At 40.1% G+C, this 23968-nt stretch overlaps 1 protein-coding gene across 2 annotated transcripts in view; it reads left to right on the forward strand.

The window, feature by feature from the left end:
* Nucleotides 1–23731, forward strand: part of ARL3 (ADP ribosylation factor like GTPase 3) — a 36715-nt gene extending 12984 nt beyond the window's left edge. For both annotated transcript variants that reach the window (XM_053389356.1, XM_053389355.1), the window contains exons 4-6: nucleotides 9976–10026; nucleotides 11318–11503; nucleotides 23023–23731. In XM_053389356.1, coding sequence (XP_053245331.1) covers nucleotides 9976–10026; nucleotides 11318–11503; nucleotides 23023–23070 — 285 coding nt within the window. In that variant the 3' untranslated portion in view covers nucleotides 23071–23731. The remainder of the gene's footprint in view (nucleotides 1–9975; nucleotides 10027–11317; nucleotides 11504–23022) is intronic.
* Nucleotides 23732–23968: the final 237 nt, after the last annotated feature.

The following is a 23968-nucleotide window of genomic DNA, read 5'->3' on the forward strand; positions in this document are numbered from 1 at the left end:
TCATTACATCTTTCAGTGGTACAAGTAAAGTGTGTTTCATTTCTTTATAGTATCTTGCACTGAATCCATCTGGCCCTGGCGCCTTCCCATTTTTTAAGTCCTTTATTGCTCTTGAAACCTCTTCCAGTTCTATTGGTTCATTCAATTTAATTTTATTACTGTCTGATACTTTTTGCACCTTTTTCTTCTTTAAATATTCTTCTATTGCATTAATGTTAAGTTTCTCTTTTCGTTTATATAAGTCTTTATAAAAGTCCACAAAGCCTTTCCTTATTCCCTTCGGGTTCTCTATCTCTTGATCTTCTATTTTGATTTTCTTAATTATGCTTTGTTCCTTCCTCTTTTTAATTTGCCACGCAAGCCATTTTCCAGATTTGTTTGCATATTCAAAATTCTTTTGCTTCATTCTTCTTATATTCCATTCCACTTCTTTATTAATTATCATTGCAAATTGTGTCTGTAGCATTTTTATACTCTGTTTTACTTTCTCATCACCTGGCCTTGTCGTTAGTTTCTTTTCGTTTTCCATTATTTGTTTTAAAATTTCCTTCTTCCCTTTTTCTCTCATTCTATTTTTAATTGAATTTTGTTGAATGAAGAATCCTCTCATTACAGCTTTGCTGGCGTCCCAGACCACACTCGTTTTCGTTCCTTTATTAGAATTGTTTACAAAATAGTCCATCAAACATTTCTTCGCCATATCCACAATTTTTTGGTCATCTAGAAGGTTTTCGTTTAGCCTCCACCTGAAGGACTTTTCTTCACTCCCTTTTAGAATGGCTTTCACCGCATTATGGTCTGATAATACTTTGGGTTGAATCTCAATCTTTAATATTCTTGTAGTTAACTCACCAGAAACCCAGATCTGATCAATTCGAGACATTGCTTGATTAACTTCTGAATAGAAAGTGAATTGTTTTTCTAACGGGTGTCTCAATCTCCAGATATCCACCAAATTGCAGTTTTCCGCCATATCAAAAAAGGTTTTTGGTAGTTTCCCCTCTTTCGATTTACCTTTGGCCCGAAGCCTGTCCATTTCCATTGAGACCACCCCGTTGAGATCTCCCATTATTATTATTTTCTGATCCAAATATTCAAATAGTTTTTCCTCCAATCCTTTAAAAAAATCTGCTTTGCATCCATTTGGTGCATAAACTCCAATAATTATTAATTTTTCGCCTAGCCAGTTGACTTGTACTGCTATAATCCTCCCTTCCTCGTCTTTGAATAGTTGCTGTGCCTCTAGTTTGCTTTTTATATACAAAACCACCCCTCTCTTCTTGCTCTTATCCGATGAGACAAATTCATTTCCCAATTTTTTATTAACCAAAATTTTCCTATGCGCTTTTTTAACATGGGTCTCTTGTAAACAAATAATGTCCAAATTCTTCTGTTTTAGATGTTGTATCACTTTATTCCTTTTTTTTCTTTCATTCAAGCCATTTGTATTCCATGTCCATAATTTTAGTGCCATGATGTCTATCAATTAAATAAATTCTTTTCCCTCTTTTTACTTCTCTTCCTCTTCCTTATCTTCTTCGCTTTCCTCTTCTTCGTCCTTTCCTCCTCCTCTTCCTTTTCTTTTCTCCTTACTGTCTCGCTCCTCTTCCTCCTCCAGCTCCACCGAATCTCCTTCGCCACCTCTAGCTCCCAGCACTTCTGCCTCTTCTCCAACTCTGGTCAACTCTCTGTATCTTCTGAAAAAATTTTCCACATCTTCTGGTTTAGTCAGTCTGTGCCTCTTCCCTTTGTATGCAAATGTCACTCCTTCTGGAAATTCCCACTTAAATTCTATTCCATTTTTCTTCAATGTTTGTACTAATTGTCTGTATCGGTCCCTTTTTTTCAGTAGTCTCACCGGCACGTCTTTAAAAATAATTATATAATTTCCGTCGATGTTTAGACGCTTCTCTCTGTTTCTTTGCAAAATCAAATCTCTCATTTCTTTGTCCCTAAAGATGATCAAACAGTCACCGGGGAATTTTTTAGCTTTGGTCGTTCTTATTTTAATCCTAAATGCGTTTTGTATCGTTTTCTGCACATCTTCAATTTTCATATCCAACCATTGGGCAATTTCTGCCGTCAATTTTTCTTTAATCTTTTCTCCCTGGGTTTCTGGCACCGATCTTAATCTCAAGTTAGACTCCCGTTGCCGAAGTTCATTCATCGCCACCGCGTCCCAGAGCTCTTCCTGCGTCCTATTCACTTCAGACATTTCTACTCTTATTTTTTCCTCTTCCTTTCGCACCTCTCTCATTTCTAGTTTTGTCCTTTTCATTCCTTCTTCCAGGTTTTGTGTTCTTTTAACAATCTCAGTATTTTTCTTTGCAATTTCCTTCATTTGGTCTTTCAGTTCATTCACTGTTAAATCAATTTTATTGTCCATTTGTTCTAATTTAGTTTCCATATTGCCCAGTTTACTCTCAAGATTTTTCTCGCTACTTTTTATGTCTGTTTTAAGTTCTGAAAACATCTTTACAATATCTGCCTTCCATTCCGATTCTTGTCTTGAACCCTTTCTCTCTCCTGGTGTTGCTCCTTCTGTCTTTTTCTGAATATGCGACATTTTACCTTCCCCTTCTCTTTTTGACTTTTACACAAATAAATAATAATACAAAAAGCAAAACCAATAATTTTGTTTTACCCAACCTTATTAGATATCAGCAAACTGTTTTTGTTCAATATACAACCAGAATAAAATCCTTAAACTCAATATCAGTTAAACAGTTTCCCTATCTTATACGTCTATATCATAAACCAAATCCAAATATATTTAGTTCTGGTAGGGGAAAGAGTTAGTCACTTTGTTAATGTATAAGCAACAGTCAAATAAATCAGAAGACCCTTCTATAACTTCTTGCCACTTGCTTGGCTAAATCCCAGGAGTTGGTTGCGTAGTTTAGAACAATAACAGTTCCCAAGAGTCTCTTACAAAAATCTTTAATCCCAATAACCCAGGTTCCAAACAAGATGAGTGACGTAATTCTCAAAAAAAAAACCCAAAAAAAAACCCAGAGAGCAAACAAACTGATATTCCTTATATAGGGAGAAAACAGACGAAGAAGAGCAAATCCACAAAAATCCGTTGTAGAGGAGTAGAAGAAGTTATTTCCTTTGATAACTAAGTAGCCACCAGGGTATTCTCTCTTGGCAACAAAATGGCGTTTTATATCCCTTGCTTGTAGCTTCAAAGAGACGGGGGGGGAAACTCAATAGTAACAAAAATAATAGCTTTACTGTCACACAGGCTCTTTAAATGTCCCAACAGAGAATTTCAAAAAAAAAGGAGGTAGGTGTCCATCATCATCATTCTCTCCTATTACTTGAATTGCATATATTTAAATAGTTTCAAATCGGTGCCTCAGAGTCCGCAACTTTTACTACGCAGTTTTTTTTAAAAGTGAAAGTAATCTCGCTGTCTCCTTTTCTCCTTCCCCCCGCTCACAGAGAGTTCTCCGAAAGTCTGTTTTTAAATGCTTCTCCACAATTCCTTTCTCCTTCACTTATTACACAGTCAGTATTTTAGGAGACTTTCCTCCTACAGTCGTTATATCTTTAAAGAAAACTTTACCGCTTGTCAAAACTTACAGTCTTTCCGCTCCGCGAATTCTTCTGTGCCCAAATCCAATTCCCGGCAAGGCTGACCTCCTTTTTAGCACCCTGCCACCACGAATTAGTCCATATTTGTCCAAATCGATCATAGAATTCGCCCTTATAAAATCCAAATTCGTTTTCTTTTTGTTTGAGAACGGATCGCTTTGTGCGCAAGCTCGGGGCTTCGCTATGGAGAGATAGAAATGGCTTCCCGCTGCCGACGTCTCAACCCCGCCACACTCGTCGCCCCCAAAAAGGGGCTACTTGGTGGCCGGGGGAGAATTTAAACGGCAGAGCTGGGACCCCTGCCTCTTGGATTCCCTTCCAAGAGTATTTGGGGGGCTGCGGCGCCCTTGCAAACCCCCCCTTTTTTCTCCCGATAGCTGGATACTCTTGCGAGCAAAAGATCCCGCTTGCTTCCACTTCGCGATCCGCCGGAAGTCGTCGCAGAAACATTTATTTTTAACTGGTCTCTCAACAGTGTGCTATGTGACAGTTCCATTTGGTTTTTCCTTCCCTTTGAAGTAACTCTGTGTTCCAGGCTGAAAAATATGAACCAAATTACTAGGTGCAATTCTCATGCGCTTTTCTTCTTCTTTAGTACTCTACAAAACACACAGTAAGGGTGCCACCAAAGTACAACCACATTGCACAATTAAAACAACATTTTATGGAGCTCTTCCTTCCATGGCATCTTTTGAAGGACACTTATATGACTCCCAGATGCCATTTCCTTTTTGAATGTTCAAAAGTCTTCACATTCATTATCTTAGTAATATTTATGACAACAGTCATGTAAGATAAATCAGTATTATCTCCATGTTGCAAGTGGTGAACTGATGCTAAGAGATTACTGCTGCCTAACTGGACAATCCAACTATCCTGCTGTGCCAGATCTGTCACCAATGTGACATAGCAGCAATGCTGCTCTCAGCAGCAGAGGCAATGCTATAACAGTAGGTGGAGAAACAAACAGCAGTACACCAACATGTACAGGTCGCCCATAGTATCCCTGGAAATTCATTAATGACCCTCTAATGATAAGGTTCTACAAACAAGCAAATTTTTTCAAGGGCTACACACAGAAAAAGGAGTGTCAGTTATAGCACCATGCCAGCTCCATACCTCAGTGGAGAAGAACCCATGCTCCCTCCATAATAGGTAAAACCTATTATGAGTACAGTGCTTCTGCACAAGAACTCATCAAAACACTCCAGAGAATACAGTCTTCAGATGCAGAAAAGGGAGCAGTATAGTTCCCTGTCTAAACAGCCACAGAAGCAGATGAGTGGCATTGTGCCACCCTGCCCCAGGTTTGTTCCACATAGTAGCAGTGTTCTATCAACATAAAGATTCTACTGGCAGTAATCCTGCTCACATTGGGGCTTATTGCTGGTGTATTCCCCCTGCCCAATTGGAATTTGGGATAGTAGCAATCACAGCCTTTCCATTGGGTGAAATTTGAACTGAGAACACATAGCCTGTTCCCTGAGGTGTTATCCTATACCAGCTCATTCAGTTGGCTTTTTGAAGCACAGTTGAAGAAGCATTTAGAAGGCCTGCTAACCAGAGGATCAAGGAAGACAAGTCCCTTGATGACATTTTGCTCTTTGGCAAGGTCTGCTTGGCTGACAGCTTGCCATATTGCTATCATGGCTTCATCAGTGAGGCAGTAGTGCACTGTTGGATGCAGAAAGGACTGGTGATGGACAAAAGTCAGAACTGCAAAGGGCAGACTGAATACTTGGGTTTCTCCTGCAGACAGCCACGAACCAATATCTATGGGCTGTATCCAGACTTTGTGTAAGCCTAGCACCCCGTGGAAAGGCCTGTTATATAGTATGGAGGGCGGCAGTAGTGGGGAGAGGGGAATCATCAAGAGTTGATCAGAGGCTGCTGCCTACTTCAGTGGGGAGAAGAGGACAGAAGGCACTTTGTAGTGAGAGCAGTCTTTCACACGTGCAGAGCCTTAAAAATCCTATATATTTATTTATTTTCTATATAATTATATCAAAAGCATCTTGCAAAAACAAAATGTCCAGTTAAAACAATAAAAATGTGCAGATAAAAAGCCGAAGGGCAGTTGTGACAGCAAAAATGAAATAAATCGGAGGGGCCACTAGGGGCGCATCGGAAGATGGCTGACAATAACATCTCTCCGACCCACAGGAGGTAATTAGGAGGCTGTGATGGGAGTAAATAGCCTCCCTACCCCCCCAAGGTTATGGGGGGGCTGCCCTTGCCTGCTGTGCCCTATACCACCCCCGAATTTGTGGGGATGGGGGCACTAGGCAGAATGCCCTACTGTGGATCTCGGTGCTCCTGGACGCTGTCTCTGATCCACGCCGCTAGCTGCAAGAACTTCAAAAGGAACAATTAGGAATAAGCGAATGCACATATTTCAAGGAAGGACTGCTAACTGAAGAGTTCTCTGATAAACAAGACGAGTCGGAGGAACAAGAATCAATCATGAGAAGATATGCCAAGACTCGGTATGGCAAAGGGACTGGATGGGGGAGGGGGAAAAACTTTCCTTTCTTTCCTCTATGTGATTAAACAAGAATCCCCCCCCTCACAAGTCAGAAATGCCGTTTTAATGACTTAAGCTGTGGATTTACGACTGTGTGGAGATGAATTTTCTAACCAAAGCATGTTTTAAGAAGAGTGTGGAAAGTTTAAGAGTTTTGGAATGACGCAGTTAAAAATACCGTCGCCATGTTGGTAAGCTCTGTCGGAGGACTTGAGTCTGGGAGGAGGAAAAGAGCTGTTTTTATATTGTGGGTGAGACTCCTCAGTGGGACTTAAGAACGACAGGTCCTGAGATTAATGATGGAAAGAGCGATGTTATTTATTAAAGTGATGATATATGGAAACCATCTCGATATGAGGAGTGGACGAACGGAAAAATCCACACAGGATATAATTGGTGTTTATCTGCTTAAGGAGATTATCAGAAGAGATCATAAAGAAAAAAAGAAAAAATATACGAACAAGATGAGATGTGGAAACAGCAAGATAAGACTGGATAGAATTATGAACTTTATTTGGACTGATTTGGATATTAACGCAGTAGCAAGAAGATGATCAGAATCCCCCTTCGGAACTTGAAATATGGGTCCCCTCAACAAAAATTTAAAATTCGGCTTTGTAATTCGGAATTTATGTGATGTGATTTGATTTGATTTGATTGGTCGGTTAATAAAAATTGTTTTAAAAAAATATGAAATAAATCAAAGAAAAGCAGGAAGTATATAGGTTGCTCAGTTAAACGCCCTGGAGAAAATAAAAGATTTGGACACCCAAAGGACACCAGTGTTGGTGCCTCACAAACCTGCCTGGGGAAGGGGATTAACAGGCAGGGCACTAGAAACAAGTGGTGGAGCAATGTGGGTGGGGTACCATTGCCCTCTTGGCTTCCCAACACAGCAGGTCGCTGGTGCTTATTGAGAGGGGAGGGGCAAGGTGTGGGAAGCTTGGGTCAGTGTAGGGTGTGGCAGTGGGAGCATTGGATTGGCTGCTCCTGCAGGGCAGCATCACTGAAAAGGTGCACTCTGGTTGGCACCTGTCTTAACATCTTCCAGCAAGGGAATCTTGAGGAGAACTTCCAAAGTAGATCTTAAAAACATACTCCAGTCTGGTAAAGAAGTGTATCACTGACATTACCAGGGAGGTTCTATGGAAGTTAACTGCAGGCTTCAGGACTCTGCACCTTTCTTTGATAGCAGCGATTAACTGAACATGTTCCCAGTGCAGTACTGCAGGCACATCCATTCAAAAAGCAGAGTATCTGTTATAGCTAGGATAAAGGATTGTGGGGAGGGGAACTTAGCTGCTTAGTGATTAAGATCATTTTACCAGTCCCCCTGCCTCCTCTTCTACTGAGGGGAGGTAGCATATGCTACCAAATGTCTGTAAATCCTGTGTCTTGGCAGGTTTAGCTAAGTCATGAAGATTTCAAACAGTTAATCAACTATTCAACTCATATGTCTATGCAGTTCTTGTATAGAGACAAAGATGGAAGGTGCTTTTTTAACTTCTTTATTTTTCAGTTTCTAAAAATACATATAACAATCCCCATAAAGCCCCACTGCCCAAGAAAGGAAGAAGTAGTGTATGTTTAAACTAAGACCAAATGGATACTTAGGAACCCCCATCATCTCCAGTCTAGGAATCTCAACAAGAAAACCTTGACGTTTGCAAACACAAGAGTAGGCAAAATTAATGTAAAATAAATTTTATCACTTCGATCCATTTTATAATTTATGCCATCATTTGCCCAGATTTCCTTTATATCTGATTCACTTTGATTGCCTATGGACATTCTTTCTTTTTTTAAAAAAACAAGCCTAAATCCATGAGCAGGGGCATTCCCCCTTTCTGATCTATCATTTACAAAAATGTTTTGAAGGAAATGCTGGAACACAGAACCCAAACTAGCCCTGTGTGCCTTGGAAACAAGACAGCTTGCTAACTAAGATGCCTGTCTCTGCTGTAAACTGAAGAGTATTACACAAGTGAGAGGCCCCTCCAAGAATATTTTTAACACATGAAGTGATTGCACATTCATAAACATGCAGGTGTTCTTGAATGGGAGATACTCCAGCTACCCACACCTGTGCTATTTGGAAGCTATGCACAGTCAAATAAAGGTGTGTATATTTGAATGATTGCATATTCAGACACACACCTGCAGCTATTTGGCATCGAGCCTTCTAGTTATGGGAAGTAGGCACTTGACGTGTATCTACCTTGGTTGGTGCAGTGCTGTTCACTGTGGCATTGCCACAAGGTCTGCAGTCTCGAGTTGTGAATGAGATGCTTTTCACAAGTTACGCTTAGATAAGAGGTCCTTGGGGAACAGCCAGATGCTGTAGGGATCTGGTGGATGCTTCTGTAAGTGCAGCCTTCTTGTCTGAGGACTAAACCAGTGTTTCACCCTCACAACAAAAGTGCCCTATTACTATAAACATTGTCTTCTTTGGGGTAATATACCATTTTACCCCATGGCTGGTTCTGTAACTACTAACTATCCTAAGGATCAAAGTTGTTGAGGCTGGTTGCCAGGCCATATGCCCAAGTATTACAGTGACCCAGTTTTGATGAGCATATCTTGGCTTAATAAAGCTGAGATGTGAGTGAGCCTTTTGCCTAAGGTCATGGCCCCTTTCCTCCCTACCATTTTGACACAATTTCCCATACTCTCCTGTTTTTTTTCCAAACCTGGAAATTATGGTTACTATCTTTGGAAAAACCTGGAATTCTAAACCAACTTCAATATGTGGTCTACATTCCTGGATTGTTACAAAGATGGTAACCATCATTTCTCAGTCTGGACAAAATAAGAAGACACAATTCATTAGAAAAGGGGAGCCAACATGGTGTCTTCCAGATGTTGTTGGACTGCAGCTTCCATCATTCCTGACATTTAGCTGGCTGAGACAGATGGGAGCTGTAGCCCCACAATGTCTGGAGGGTACCACATCGCCTACCCTGGAATTAAAGATTCAGGTAGGTAGCTGTGTTGATCTAACGCAGTCAAAATAAAAATAAAAAAATTGAAAATTGTCCAGTAGCACCTTATAGACCAACTAAGTGTGTTCTGGTATAAACTTTTGTCTGAAGAAGTGTACATGCACACAGAAGCTTACACCAGAACAAATTTCGTTGGTCCATAAGGTGCTACTGGACAATTTTTTAATTTTTTATTTTTATTTGAATTACAGACTTCCTGCTTTAATTGCAACTCACATGAAGGGAGAAGGTAAATGACAGCCTGTTTCGAAATGGCATGTTCTTATTTCAGCTTGTTAAGATATGATCATCCAAATGTGGCCACTGTCTAGATTATTTTCAGTTGGATAATATAAGCTAAAATTTGGGCTGAATGCATTGTTTTTCTGGAATCTTTTCTTGCTGGCTGTAAGTTGTAAATGGCTGACAATAGCCGGGGTAAGAAAATTTTCCATCCAACCACAAAAAGGAAGAAGACATTATGGGGAGTGAGAAGACACTGATGGGATATAAAGAGCTATGTGATGAACAATTTTTCAAGACCCCCTGCTTCCCCTTCTGCTGAGGTGTGGAAGTGCAGTAAGTCCCCCCATACTGATTATGTAATTATAGACACATTTTAGTAACTTATCACTTGGTAAATGGATGTTTGTATTCACACACGCCAAAATAAATATCTGTGCCGAATCTTGCCAAGGTACAACCATCCACTATCAGAATAATGGGAATTTTCAGACATGATATATAGGTGAATAAAAGTTTTCCTGACTGCAGGTTCCTTAAAAAGGAAGTAATGCCAAGTCAATGTGATTGGAAATGGGCTATTATTATTTCCTGGCTAATGTTGCATTCTATTTTGCCTTTTTTAAGATTTATGTCATTGATAGTGCAGATAGAAAGAGATTTGAAGAAACGGGTCAGGTAAGTAATGCACACCTTCATGAAATCGCTTTACTCCTTTTTCTATAATGTATATATAATGTATAAATACATAGAACACTGTCAGACATTTGAAAAGGGACTGATGTACAGTTTGCCGTTTTAAAAGCAAGCTAAGCCTTGTTAAGTTTAAATTATTGTTTTCTGCCAAATGAATTAATGAACGTTTGGGCTACTCTTCTGAGTTTTTAAGCTCTTTTCTGTTTTCCTCAAGTAAAACCCACAGAAATAGGATTATTCTGCGGGGACAGTTAAGACTGGTACAGCTATATCCATTTCTAGCTATCTGGCTACCATAATTAAGACTACAGAGATTTGTATAGCATACAGGGACATAGTGCTCAATTACAGAATACACAGCATGGATGTGCTTATATAATAATGTGCTAGTGGTGGTGGACTACAAAGTGCATCAGAAATAATCATGCATTGATAATCTTCAACAACATCTGTAAAGGACTTGCTAACCACCCATCTATGAATTCTGTTCTACCTCTGCCAGTATTGTTCCTTCTGGTACCTTTCACCGCAAGTTTAGGACTGAAGGGTTTAACATTCCCAGGCACCTGCCCATTATTTTAGGCCTGTTTCCTTACAGTTCTAAGGCCATCTTACAACAAGTTTAGAATGAGATTTAGCAGGCTCCATTCCCCATTTTCCTTAACTATCTAATCCCTAGCACATTCATTGATATTATCAACAAATGATGTCTGTATGAGCACTTTGCATCCCTTTTAGTAGCCAGAACAGCTGCCTTTTATGAAGATGAGCTTGTTTCTGGATAGAGATTTTATCAGTGATGTCCTATGCATGAATTACAGTTGATTAAACTGGAACAAAGTTCAAAGCTTGCTGTTAGCATTCCTGCAGAATTTGAAGCATATGTAGGATAAAACCACCTGTTTTCAAGGGCCGCTCCATTCTACTAGCAAGTCAAGTTATAACTGTGCCAGCATGTATTTTTGCTGCATCATCAGTGCTGATCTCTAGAGGGTTGGGATTGACAGTGCCTTGAAAACAACTGGTAATATTGGACTGAGCTAAAACTTTCTCCGTTCCATAGACAGAGGGATTTGCTTTTAAATCTTTGTCTCAGTAATTGTATGTACCAGTTGCTTGTTTTACTATAACATCTGTGCTTTGTTGAAACATTAGCATTTACTATTTGCCCTATATGTTACTAAAACATATACAACTACTTAGATACAACAGTCAGCCTCTCATTGCCAAAGGCTTTTTAAAAATAATGGCTGCATCTTTATGATTCTTACAGGAGCTAGCGGAACTCTTAGATGAAGAGAAGCTAAGTGGTGTTCCTGTGCTCATCTTTGCGAACAAACAAGATTTGCTGACGGCAGCCCCTGCTGCAGAGATTGTAGAGGGTCTGAACTTGCACACGATCCGTGACAGAGTCTGGCAGATTCAGTCTTGTTCGGCCCTCACAGGAGAGGGTGTGTCGGTGAGGAGGCAATGTTTATTCTGGCAGAATAGCCTTTCCACTGGTCTGAATGAGAAATGCACAACCCCTCTCCCTCTATTCTGGATCATAATGTATGATGTATTTATTGCAAAACTGGAAACTCAACAAAACAAAGCAAAAAATGTGTAGCTTGGTGTGTGGAGGGAGGTAAAGACTTCTAACACAGACTCAGGCTCTCTCATGAGATTCTCCCTCCTCCTTAAACTTAGAGTCTCCGTTACATCATTAGGGTCTCATGATGCTGTTTCAACATTGCTTGCCTGATCTATATACATATACTGTAGGGTGGTATTCAACTAAGTTTTATTCAGAGTACATCAAAATTAATAGTCTTAACTTGGCCATTTTCATTTACTGTACTTCAATGGGTCTTCTCTGAGTAAATCGTACAGTAGTTGACTACCACCTATAGTCAGGCTGACTTTCAGTGAATTTTCTATTTCCAGTGACCACTTCCCACCAGGCAGCATTCTGTCTCTCATTCCCTCTCCCTCCCTCTCTCTCTCTCTTTCTCTCTCTCTCTCTCACACACACACACACACTCACACACACACACTTTAAGGGAGGAGACAAACAGTTCATTTTGGGAAACTCTTCTATAAAAAAAATTGTTTGGCAAAATGCCTTGCATTATATTAATATTAAATGTATCATGGGCCCAATGGAACATTCTTCCAGTCGAGGTTAGACAGGCCCCCTCACTGTGGAACTTCTGGCACCTACTGAAGACTTTTTTTTTTGTTCCAACGGGCATTTTGGTTGTAGTCTGATTTTAGAGTTTTAACTGAATTTTACCTTTCCTTTGCATTGTAGTTCATCTACATCACTTGGAGACAATTGTATCTAAGCAGTATATAAATTGATAAATTTGCAGTGTGCAAAGCTCTCAATGCAGTGTGTAAAGAAAATATCGAAACAAAAATAGTTGAGCATTAGCTGCTCAATATAAATTACATACACACATGCACATACATCACTAGATACAGAATAAGAAAGTGGCCACTCTGATCTCATATTAGATTAGTAAATTGGATTTTGCTAGCTTTGTGTATCTTGTAGTGGTAGCAATGGAGAGCAGTATCCTATAAGCTATTTTAATTGGTCTCTGTTTTTGAATGTGACAGCTTTTCATTCCTTTGAAAACTGGACACCGACAGTGAGCCAGTCATACAAACTGCCCACAGATGGTAGAATGAAACATTGCCTATGCTGCAGATACGACACTTAAACACTATGGCCCCCATCCAGGTTGATTCATAGGCAATTAACTATAAACTCTGGTGGCTTAGTAAGGATGAGGATGCACAACTGCATACAGATCTATACACAGATCGCGACAGATCATTGAGGCCTGGATGAGCACCACAGTGTGGATGGGGAGACCAGTGAGCATCTGTCATGAATGTGGAAGGTTATTTCTGCACACAAAATATCCCTTGCTGGATTGGTACACATCTGTCCACTCAGATATCTGGGGCCTCTCTTTGAGCTTTCGTTGGTTTAGGAAACAACTTATACAAAGGAAGCTGAGTTACAACTGTTGGTTGGCATCCATCTGTCTAGGGAGACAATGGAAAAGTGCTCCTTCGGATGTTAAGTCAAACTACTGGATAGTTAAAGCGCCTGCCGTGGCTGTAGAGAATGATACGGTAGAGACGTGTTTTGTTGCAGTTGGGTCAGATGGAGGCATCTTGTTGTACTGATACAAGTGTACCATGGCATTTCTTCTTTATGTGCTCCTTCCAGTGGTCATTTCTCCTCCGTTCACTGCTGTGGATACATGACAGGCACAGCAATGATCTGCAAGGGATTCCCATGCAGCATGGTTAATGTTTCCAACCTAATGGATCCTGTCATCTTCCATTCTGTGGACAGGACGAATCCAGTGTAGACATCACTGAGACAGGAATGTGAACACGTTGGGAATGACGGCACGGGAGAGCACAAGCTGTCCTGCCATGTAATGCCCAAAATCTTCCTAATGCAGTCAGTGTAGAAGGCATTGAGACGTCATTGTTCCTGGCGGTTGTAAGTTTCCCATGACTCACTTCCATAAAGCAGTGTGACTCGACACACAAATCTGATAGACCTTCATCTTGTTCCTGGTCATTAGCATCACATTCTCCCATACTCTTGTGGAGTGGTAAGCCATTGACGTAGCTGCCTTGCCAATAAGCTTGACCTGCTCACAGTAGAAGTAGCTTGTTATGGTGGACCCCAGGTAGACAAAATCATCTACCACCTCAAGCATGCGCTCACCAATGCTGATGCATGGAGTGTTGGCGACACCTGGAGAAGGTGCATGGAGAAGATGACATATCCTGACTCAGGATGTTGTTCTTTGTCAGGCTAACGATAAGACCGCACTCCATGCAAGCCTAGGCAAAACAGTTGATGAGACTCTGTGGAGCTTCCTCTGAGTGCTCTGTCAAGGCTGCATCATCTGCAAACAACATCTCTTGGATAAAGACCTGTTGCACTTTTGTCTTGGCATGGAGATTTGCCAGGTTGAACAGACCCCCGTTGCTCCTTGAATGGATTACACACTGTCTTTAGTCAAGCTGAAGGCATATGAGAGCAACAGGGAGAAGAAGCCCTGTTTCACACCATTCATTATAGGGGAGATGTCCGAGGATGAGCCATCATACTGGACAGTGCTGCACATGTTCTCATGAAAGGACATGATCATCTTGTGTAGCCTAGGTTGGTGTCCTATCTTACTGAGCAGTGTAAAGAATTGTTTTTGGCTGATATGGTCAAAGGCTTTTGACAGGTCTATGAAGGTGACACAAAAGGGACACCTCTGCTCTCAGCAGCTGATGCAATGAAAAAATCATGTTGAGTCTTAACTTCTGAGCTCTAAAGCTGCATTGTGACTTGGGATAGACCCTGTAGTGAGTGACTTTAATCTGTTGAGATCTGGGCAAAGGCTTTCCTTCCAGTAATCATCAGGAAGATTCCTTGGTAGTTATTACAATCATGGCAGTCAACTTTGTTCTTGTCGAGGGTCATAGTGCTGGAGCAGTGCATGTCTTGTGGCGCAGATCCTGTTTCCCAACACTGCAAGAGAAGGCTATGGAGATGCATCACGTCCTGTCCTGGGGCTTTACCACATGCCTGAGAGTTGATGGTGTTCTTCAGCTTGTCAAGGGAGGGGGGGACATCCAGCTCTTCCAAGACAGACAGAGTCTGGATGCTGTCAACTGCTGTGCTAGCAACCATGTTTTCTTGCCAGTATAGTTTTTGTAGTGTTCTGCCCATTGCTGCATCTGCTTGCTGCGGTCTGTGATAATCTCTCCAGATAAGATTTTTAGTGATGCAGTTTTCCTATTAGTCCAAAGGCTTTCTTGATGCCTCCGTATACTTTTCAAGTATTGCCACTATTAGCAGTGAGTTGAATGTTCTGACACGGCTTTCGCCAGTAATCATTGGCACATCTTTGCCCAGTGGCCTGGCAATCAAGAGATTCTAGTGTGCCCTAAATGTGAAGTTTAAAGAATAGTTAATTTGTGCATTGAAGCTGAGGTAAATATAGAAGAATTGTTGCTTCAGCTCTTCAGGAAAAAGGAGATGTAGTGTTTCAGTCCTAGTTCACAGCATTAAAGAACCACCCTAGAGGCTGGTGACAGAACATGGAAGTGTTATCAGATATTTATTTAGAAGGCTATAAAGAGAAAGTAAATATGCCAGCTGGGAGGAGGGAAGGTACCCAGGAGGCTGTTGCATGAATAACAAGAGTGCATGTTGGCAACAGTGGATTTGAAAAGAAAATAGGACTTTCTGTGGAACAGAAACGTACAGAGAATGAGTTAATAGGGAACGGTTTGTGACAGCCCCAGGGCAGAGTATCAAAAAAAGAATAAATAATGACAGCAAACGAAGGAGAAATGGTTTGAAGGTCATTTTAATTAGTTTCGTAGATTAAGCTATAGTTTGCAGAACTCAGTAGTTAAGGCTGGGGATTTCAAGGTTAATGAGATTACATTATGGTTAATAAATTATATACATTTAGAGAATTTAACTATTATTTGAAATGGGTTTCTTTAAATAAAAATGTTAATTAAGAAAGGAATCCGCTGCGAGCTTGCCCTGTATCTATTTGATACCAGTGAAAGGTTCTGATCAAGAGGCTTTGAATGTAAAGAGTGCCCCCGGTTTATTTCCATGAGCAGTAATGTAGAGCAGCCCCATTGTTTATAATTGACTCTCACTCTCCTTCAATGCACCAGTCAGGCTTCCTGCCATTGTTCAGAGAAGATAATTTTTTACCATACCCAGATTTGTACCAGGCCTTTTGTTCTTCTCATTTAACAAGCTAAAGAGAGACAGGAGCAGGCTGGCTAGAAATATCCCTCATACTACAGAATAAGGGATCAGTCAGCTCAGCGCTTCTGTTTGCCAGTACACAACTCAGGTTTATAAGCTGACATGTGAATTGCCACAAAAGAGACTTGTGGCATTTATGCTTCTCCACCCCCGCATCCACATGTGCATTTAGCACACAGACACCCACACACACTGTGAGCACTTGTGAAAATACCAGACACCATTCTCTAGAAAATGTGTTTGCAGGCACATGATGGGAAAGCCCAGAACAGAAGCCAGTCTTCAGAGTGAAGCTACTGTAGTTTTCCTCCAAAGCAATAAGGGCCACAAGCAACTGGAGCTGACAGTACTCAGCTGAATAAATGCCAATACCTTTTAAATCTAAGTCCTTCATAATTAGGATAGAATTTGAAGTATATTTGGCTCTGGAGTTTTATTTAAACAGAAATAAGAGGGGAATAGAGTTGCTGTAAAAGACTGCCCTTTTTCTTTTTTAGAAAAGGACGCCACAATATATTTTATTATTTATTAATTATACTACCAATGTGTTTTCATTTCAACATTCATTTCGTTGTTTTCATTCATGTACTAAATCAAACTAAATGGCAATGGGAGCAATGACTTCACCGTAATGTATAGGTTTATATTTTTGTATTATAATCTTACAAAATTTGTAAACCTTGAACGGCATCAGGTCATTTTCTAAAAAGAAGTCTTCCACATCACCAGCCGATTACTGGTGCAAATATCCTGGTTTGGAGGCTTTACTGTAAAAAAGAATATTCTGTATTTCCTTTTTAGTTTTAGTTTTTCCTTTTTAGTTTCTTACTGCAGTGACCTTTTATTACAGCCAATGATAGTTGGGGGAGGGAAATACCTTTTCACCTCTTTTTATCCCCTAGCCATTGTCCTTCCTTTCCCCACTACTCTGTGCGTACTACGTTGCAATTCACTCATCGTTGTTTTTAATAAGTTATTGGGAAGTCTGTTCACTTGTCTTGACACATTTGCAAATATTGTATAAAGGCCTTGAAGAGTCTGTGATCATGGGAGACTGCTTGATTGCTTGATTCCAGGAGGAGACAAAGGAATGTGCAAGCAGGTAAGAAATTAGTGGGTTTTAAATATTAACAGAGGCAGAGAAAGGCCAGTAGAGATGTCCATGCCATCAGGTGTCCAAGACAGGATTGTGATCATAAAAAGAGGCACAAAAGGAGATGGCTGGATTTTCTAACTATTTTTAACTCATCTAGCCTCCTTGGTAATGGCAGATTCCAGCCAATGAGAAACACACACACTGACACCTGGAGTCATTTGATCTTTATGCACTATCATTATTGGGAGACAACTGCCTCTTGCTATGTAAGTTAAATAAGGTTAATCAGATGATTGAAATAGGGGCTGTACTTAAAACATTGCCAATCCTATTCCCTTACTTCTGGTTTCATTTTTTCTGTCAGTTTGTAACTGCACTTGTGATGTTGTGTTTAGCCATGTATAAAATACACTTATGCTGGCATTGTGGTATATAGAGTATAGGCACAAAAATATAAATGCTATGGTATAAACATTATTTGAAATTATCTATTTATATAGTTACAATGGAGCAAAACACACACACACACACACAGAGAGAGAGAGAAAGAACAAGAACAAGAACAAAAAAACGAACACCCTAATCATACATATACTGGCTGTGACTATCCAGCATTGTTCTTGGCATCTTTATGAATAGTTCTATGAGAACATCAACTTGGTGTACATCAGCAATGACAATCTCAAATTTCAGATTGATTTTTTAAAAAGAGAATAAAAATAAACTGCTACCATAATAACTATATAATACGTAGTGTGGTCACATTTGGTATACTGTATACAATTATGACCAAGTCATCTCAAAAAGAGTAAGGTAAAGAAGGAAATGGTAGGAAAAAAGCAACTCAAATGACCAAGCAGTGGGAGCTTCTTCCATTAGGAAGGTTAAAACATTTGGGGTTTTTTAGTTTTTTAAAAAAACAGTATCCCTGGAAGGACATAATACAGGTTCACAAAGTATGTATGTTGTGGAAAGTGTGGACACTCTGTCTCGTAACACTACCACTTAGGGCTACCTAAATGACATTGATTGGTGGTAGATTGAGAAGAAACAAAAGGGGCATTTGTGAGAGTTCTGGGAGAAAAGATGGCTGACTAGTCGTCTACTACCAACACACCATCAACAGAGATAATTACATGGTGATTAATGATAGCCAAGATGTAAATCTTGGTTATCACATTCTCTCTTTGAAAATGGGAGATCAAAGGCATTAACCTCTAATGCTCTGAAGAAAGCTGCTCTTCCCTCCAGAGATCAGGAGGTTTTCAGATGCAGTGAGTAACTTGGAGTGAGGAACCACCACCATGCCCAGACACCACATAGTAGCCCTATGCCTCAGGGCATTAGGTCAATTAAACCTCCCTTCTTTTAATTACCTGTGAGACTATGATGAATTACTACTGGGGTGATCTATCTGCCAATTAAACTTTCACGCGGAATGTGAACTGACTGCTGGCATAAGAAGAGGCATTAATTAACAGGCTGAAAATAAAACAAAAAGCATATTTTAACTGTTTGCGACTAAGAAAGATTATAAAGAGATAAGAGAGTTGTGGTTATTAGAAATTTTCATTTATATTACCTTTAACTCTCTGTACCTTTTGTGGAGTATTGACTGCAAAAGTGAAACTTAATCCCTTAACCGTGGGAAAGGAATGTGCTTTGGTAAAGAGAGAGACACAAGTTTTCAAGGCAGAGACTAGGTAAAAGTACTGTTGAACATGCCACTGACTTATAGTGTCATGAGTCAATTATTGGGTGAGGAATTAAAAGAGCTCAGAGCTGAGATGCATAAAATGTTGAATGAAAATGGAACAGAGAAAGATCAGACAGAGCCTGGGGCGGGGGGGGGGGATACTGCCAGAACATGAGAGTGGGATGGTAAAGTTGGAGGCAGTAAATGATGAAATGGAGAGGACCGTCACATAAGTGCCTGGAGGTGTAGAATGGACAAACGATGGAGGTGTGATGCTGGAGAAGTGGAACAAAACCATTGACCAAGACATTAAAAAACCTCTTGAGATGGCAGAGATAGGGCTGACAGAGAAAGTATTCTGTGTACAACTTGGAGTGAATTTAAAGGAAAGATCTACCAAACTTCTGGCGATGCACTTGGAAAAAGAATGGAAGAAATGGAAATAGAAGGAGCCCCCCCCCCTTATTTTTATTTTATTAAATTAGGATGGAAAATCACAGCCAACAGGAAACAAGATTAGAATATATGGAAGTGGGTATGAATCAATGAATATACTACAAGTAAATAACTATGGATTATTATTCTAATAATGGAAGTTGGAATTTTATGGAGATAAAGTTGTCATACCATACTGGAGGAAAATTATTATTAACATTTAGTGATAGTAACAATTGGACTTTTTGTGTGAAAAGGAAAAGGAATAAACTTAAGATATGTGTGGCTGAAGATTGGAAAAACATTGCCTAGCAGATCGAGAAACAGCTGGATATTTTCCTAGAATACAGCTGGATACCATCCTGGAGTGAACACTTTGGATATTTTGAATAATCTTTATAGATATAATTGACAGACGGAGAATCTGAAGTCGTTTTATTTCTATCCTCTCCCCTCTCTTTTTCTTTTTCTTTTCTTTTCCTTCCTGTCTTTTTTCTTTTTCTTCCTTCATCTACTTTGCTTTTGCTTATGTTTTATTTTGTTTGTCGATGTCCTCTACTCTGAGGGTATGCACAGGAAGGTGATGGATGACTGGTGAAAGACCCTGTGTGAGAGGCAGGGAAGGGAAGAACTCCCAAGGTGGGAGGCTGGGAGAAGAAAGGGAAGCTTTCAGGGAGGGGTCCACCCTCTTCTGTGTGAGACAAGGAAAGGGCCTCTCTTCTTTGTTTTCTTCTTTATTTTTACTTAGATTAGTTTGTTTTTCATTATATTGCATGGTGAAAAGTTGCAATTAAAAATTATGCAAAAAAAGAAGAAACAAAAGGAAATACTATTCCACATAATACATTATGAACCTCTATAAGGGGTGGTGACAGCCATTGGTTTAGATGTCTTCAAAAGGGACCAGACAAATTCAGGGAGGATAGGGAGTTAAATGGAACCATCACATGCAGAGGCAGTACGCTTGTGAATATTTCTTCTTTATTTTTACTTAGATTAGTTTGTTTTTCATTATATTGTATGGTGAAAAGTTGCAATTAAAAATTATGCAAAAAAAGAAGAAACAAAAGGAAATACTATTCCACATAATACATTATGAACCTCTATAAGGGGTGGTGACAGCCATTGGTTTAGATGTCTTCAAAAGGGACCAGACAAATTCAGGGAGGATAGGGAGTTAAATGGAACCATCACATGCAGAGGCAGTACGCTTGTGAATATCTGGTGCTGGGGACATACAGCAAGGGAAGTGTAGTTGTCTTTCGTGCCCTGTTTGTGGGCTTTCTGAACGCATCTGGTTCTCCGTTGTTGGAAATAAGATGTTGCTCTAGAAGGGTTTTAGTCTTATCTAGCTGAGCTCGTCTTACTGTTAAATAAAATAAAATTCTAATGCAGATGTAGCAACAGCCTTACTGATTTTATTATCAAATTTCTGCTTCTCTAATTACTAGCTTCCTGTTTCTTTCCCTGCTGGCAAATAGCCACCAATTCTTTACCAGAATTTGATCCCATTAAGCTGATCTCTGCATTTTAGCTATCTGATGAGAACATTTATTTCCCATCATTGAACTTGATACTGACAATTATTTGTGTGGAGTATGGGAAACGGTTTACCTGCAGATTAAAAAAAAATGTGTGTGTTTTATCCTCTTTGATCCAGGGAAATTGATCCTTTCCCCCTTGTAGTCTCTGTGTTAATTTCAGACACTCATTCCCCACAAACCAATTAGGGACAGTCAGAATTCTCTTTGAACCAGCTCTTGCTATGAAAGTGATTTTTGGATGAGTTCCTGCCTTCAAAGTAAAGTGACCCAGATATGAATTGAAAAGCCATTTGGAGTTCACCTTTCCTCCTGCATAGTGCCTTGTCATTCTTTTGCCCTTGTTATACAGTCAGGCTCACAGCCACAGTAAATCCCATCATAAACTCAGCTTTATGAGCCTCTGCTGTGCAGTGTTCAGGTAGCTGAGTTTCCCTTTGGCTGAGCTCCCTTGTGGCATCGGGCAGTGTTAGAGTCCCTCTGTATGGGTAGGTTCTGGTCTGCTTCTACCTGGGAGATGGGGTGACTGGTGGTTGTTTTGCAGGGATGTATTGTTTATGGGATTGTTGTGCTGAATATCAAAGGAGTGTCAGCAGATATTTATGACTTCAAGCTGTCTCAGCTTTTCTGCTTCGGCATATAAACCTACATTCAAAATGAATGAGGAGTGCTGCTTGCCTTGTATTCCATGATGTGTGCAAACACGATTACTGCTTTAGAGGCAACAGGAGCAGCAAAAACTGTTGCAGAAAGCTCTGTTATTTTTTTAAAAACTGCTCTATGCAACCAGATTTCTAAAAAGTGCAATAAAGGAAGTTGGCATGTATGTTTCCTAATTGCTGTAGAACTCCCTTAGTTTTACAAAACATTTACTTCCAGCATTTTGACTGATGTATGTAAGGCTCTTTCAGCATTTAGAATTTCTTCACAAGGTCTTGGGTAGCAAGGGAGCATGTGTCCTTGGTGCTGTAAGGGCAAGCAAGCAGCTGTAGGGAGGAGCAGGCAACTTGTTGAGTTCTGAAACATTCTACCATTACTTTTGGGAACCCCACCCAAACCTTTTTTCTGGGGTATTTTCTACAATGAACATGAGTCAACTGTACTGGAACTTGCTGTGTATGCATGTCCTTTAACAAATTAATCCACACATGCTTTTATATTTTTTTTAAAAGGAAGCTGAAATCTGCAGGCCTTCCAGTTATGCTGAAGACATTACAGTATACACAGCAACATGCTCAGCTCCGACCATTCATTCTTGCTGACACAAAACTGTGGGCTATTAAGATTAAATCAGACAGGGCTGGGGACTTGGGTAAAGGTGCATGAAAACCAGCATTCTTTGTATGTCATTTCCTAGGCTTTCTCCTTTATTCAAAATCTTGTATGTCATTGGAGAGATTTGTGATTGGACTAGACTGGCCAATCTCCAAGCTCTCCAATGAAAAGGATGTCAGCAAGGCTAGAAGGACCTCAGCCTGAGACTTGGGAGGACCACTAATAGATGGGCCAGCTGTCTGAGTTGCTATATGCTCTTGGTAGTTCTACATCCCTGCCTCCTTTGTTATTAGTGCATTTCTAAGTGCAGTTCCTTTTGCTAATACTTTATACCTTTGCAGCTGTGCATTTTGCCACCTACACTGCCATAATAATAATAATAATTAATAATAATTTTATTATTTATACCCTGCCCATCTGGCTGGGTTTCCCCAACCTTGTTAATTTCATCTATTAAAAATTATTTATTGGAAGCTATTTTGTGATCTCATCTTCGGGTATCTCTCTATCTTTTCTCCCTTTTTTCGCAACTGCAGAATATTTATCAGGGTGTGCATGGATGCAGCTGAGCAAATTTAGCATTTCATAAATGGGAGGAGACGATGAAAATCTCAAAGCTGCAGTCTTTTGCACATGTATGGTGCAAAAGTTAAATTGAATGTGACAAAGGTTTCTGTGTGATTACATCCTAAGATTGTATACTGCTGAGTTAGCAAAGGATCCTTGGTATTCCTTCGAATTTAGATTTACAGTCCATCCTCTTCAAAATAAAGCAGGATAATAACAACCACACAGTTGAAAGTGGGTGGATCCATGTCACAATTAAAGCCAAAGAGGGTCATGTTGACAGAAAAGCCTGATAAAAGGGCAGTAATTCCTAGTCCCATAAGTTTACCAACAAGACAAGGGATGTAAGATTAAGAAGGGCCATTTGTAGATCAGGTTTCCTAACCATAGTTGCACTAACAAGACAGAGCATTTCACATACGCTATTATATAGGATAGGGAAAAGCGAAACTTGAATGTGTGTTTGCAAAATGGGATAAGGGAGAGCTTATTGTGAGCTGGGCAAAAGCTGATCCTTTCCTCTCATCTAATGTTCCATTTCTTTGTTGTCTTGTTTTTGAAGGATGGCATGAACTGGGTCTGCAGAAATGTCATTGCAAAGAAGAAGTAAATGAACTGCGTTGCATGGAATTGGACGGGCTGCAGGAGCCAAACACGCTAGCTGGCTGCTAGCATCTGACCAAATATTTTTCCATCTGTGTGCAGCTATAGCTGTTAGAAATGGGAACAGCAGCTAAGCCTACTGCCCAAATTCGAACTTTACCTTCTCTCTAGTATCATTTCCCTCCACATATGCATTTCTTCCCCCCACCCCTACCCCTTTTGGCATAAATAGTATTGAGAGTCTCCACATTCATCTGACTAAAGAATAAGAACTGAAAACAGGAGCAGATTGAAGTCTGCCATAAAGACTTCCAATGGGTTCCGCAGAGTGTAGGATGATCATAGCAACGTGTACGGGAGCCTGCTTCAGTTCTCAAGTCACTCAGGATGCTCACCTGGTGCCACTCAAAGCTTTTCTCATCAGCAAATGAGCTGATGCTTTATTAGCATCTGTGCTTCAGTTTTAAAACAATACATTACTTTGTAGAATGCTGGCAAGACACTCCTATGGCCTCATGAAGAGCCTTTATTATAGCGAGATACCCAGGTGTCTGCCCTTCCTTTCACAGAGACCTGAGTTGTAACTCAAGTTCTTAACAGTCTGAATGTTAGAAGCATCAGAGTGCTAGAGCTGCTGTCATTATCAAATAAAACAGTGTCAGACTGCAGTGCAGTGTTGCCTTTTTGGTTGGTGTAAACAGACCAAGAGCTCTTTGACATTCAGTCTCGTTGCACTGTAAAAATCCCTCCATGAGGTTGGAGTTTAACAGCATATAGTGGTAGTCAGTTTAGTGCTCTTTAAGTCTTAACTGCAGTGAACTGGTTAATTTAGGGGGGCGTGTTTTGAGAAGAGCCTCCTATAAGCCATGTAGCAAATGTGCTTCTCCCAAGTAGTCCAGACAGTA

Source organism: Podarcis raffonei, chromosome 5, assembly GCF_027172205.1.
Source record: "Podarcis raffonei isolate rPodRaf1 chromosome 5, rPodRaf1.pri, whole genome shotgun sequence".
Classification (NCBI taxonomy): domain Eukaryota; kingdom Metazoa; phylum Chordata; class Lepidosauria; order Squamata; family Lacertidae; genus Podarcis; species Podarcis raffonei.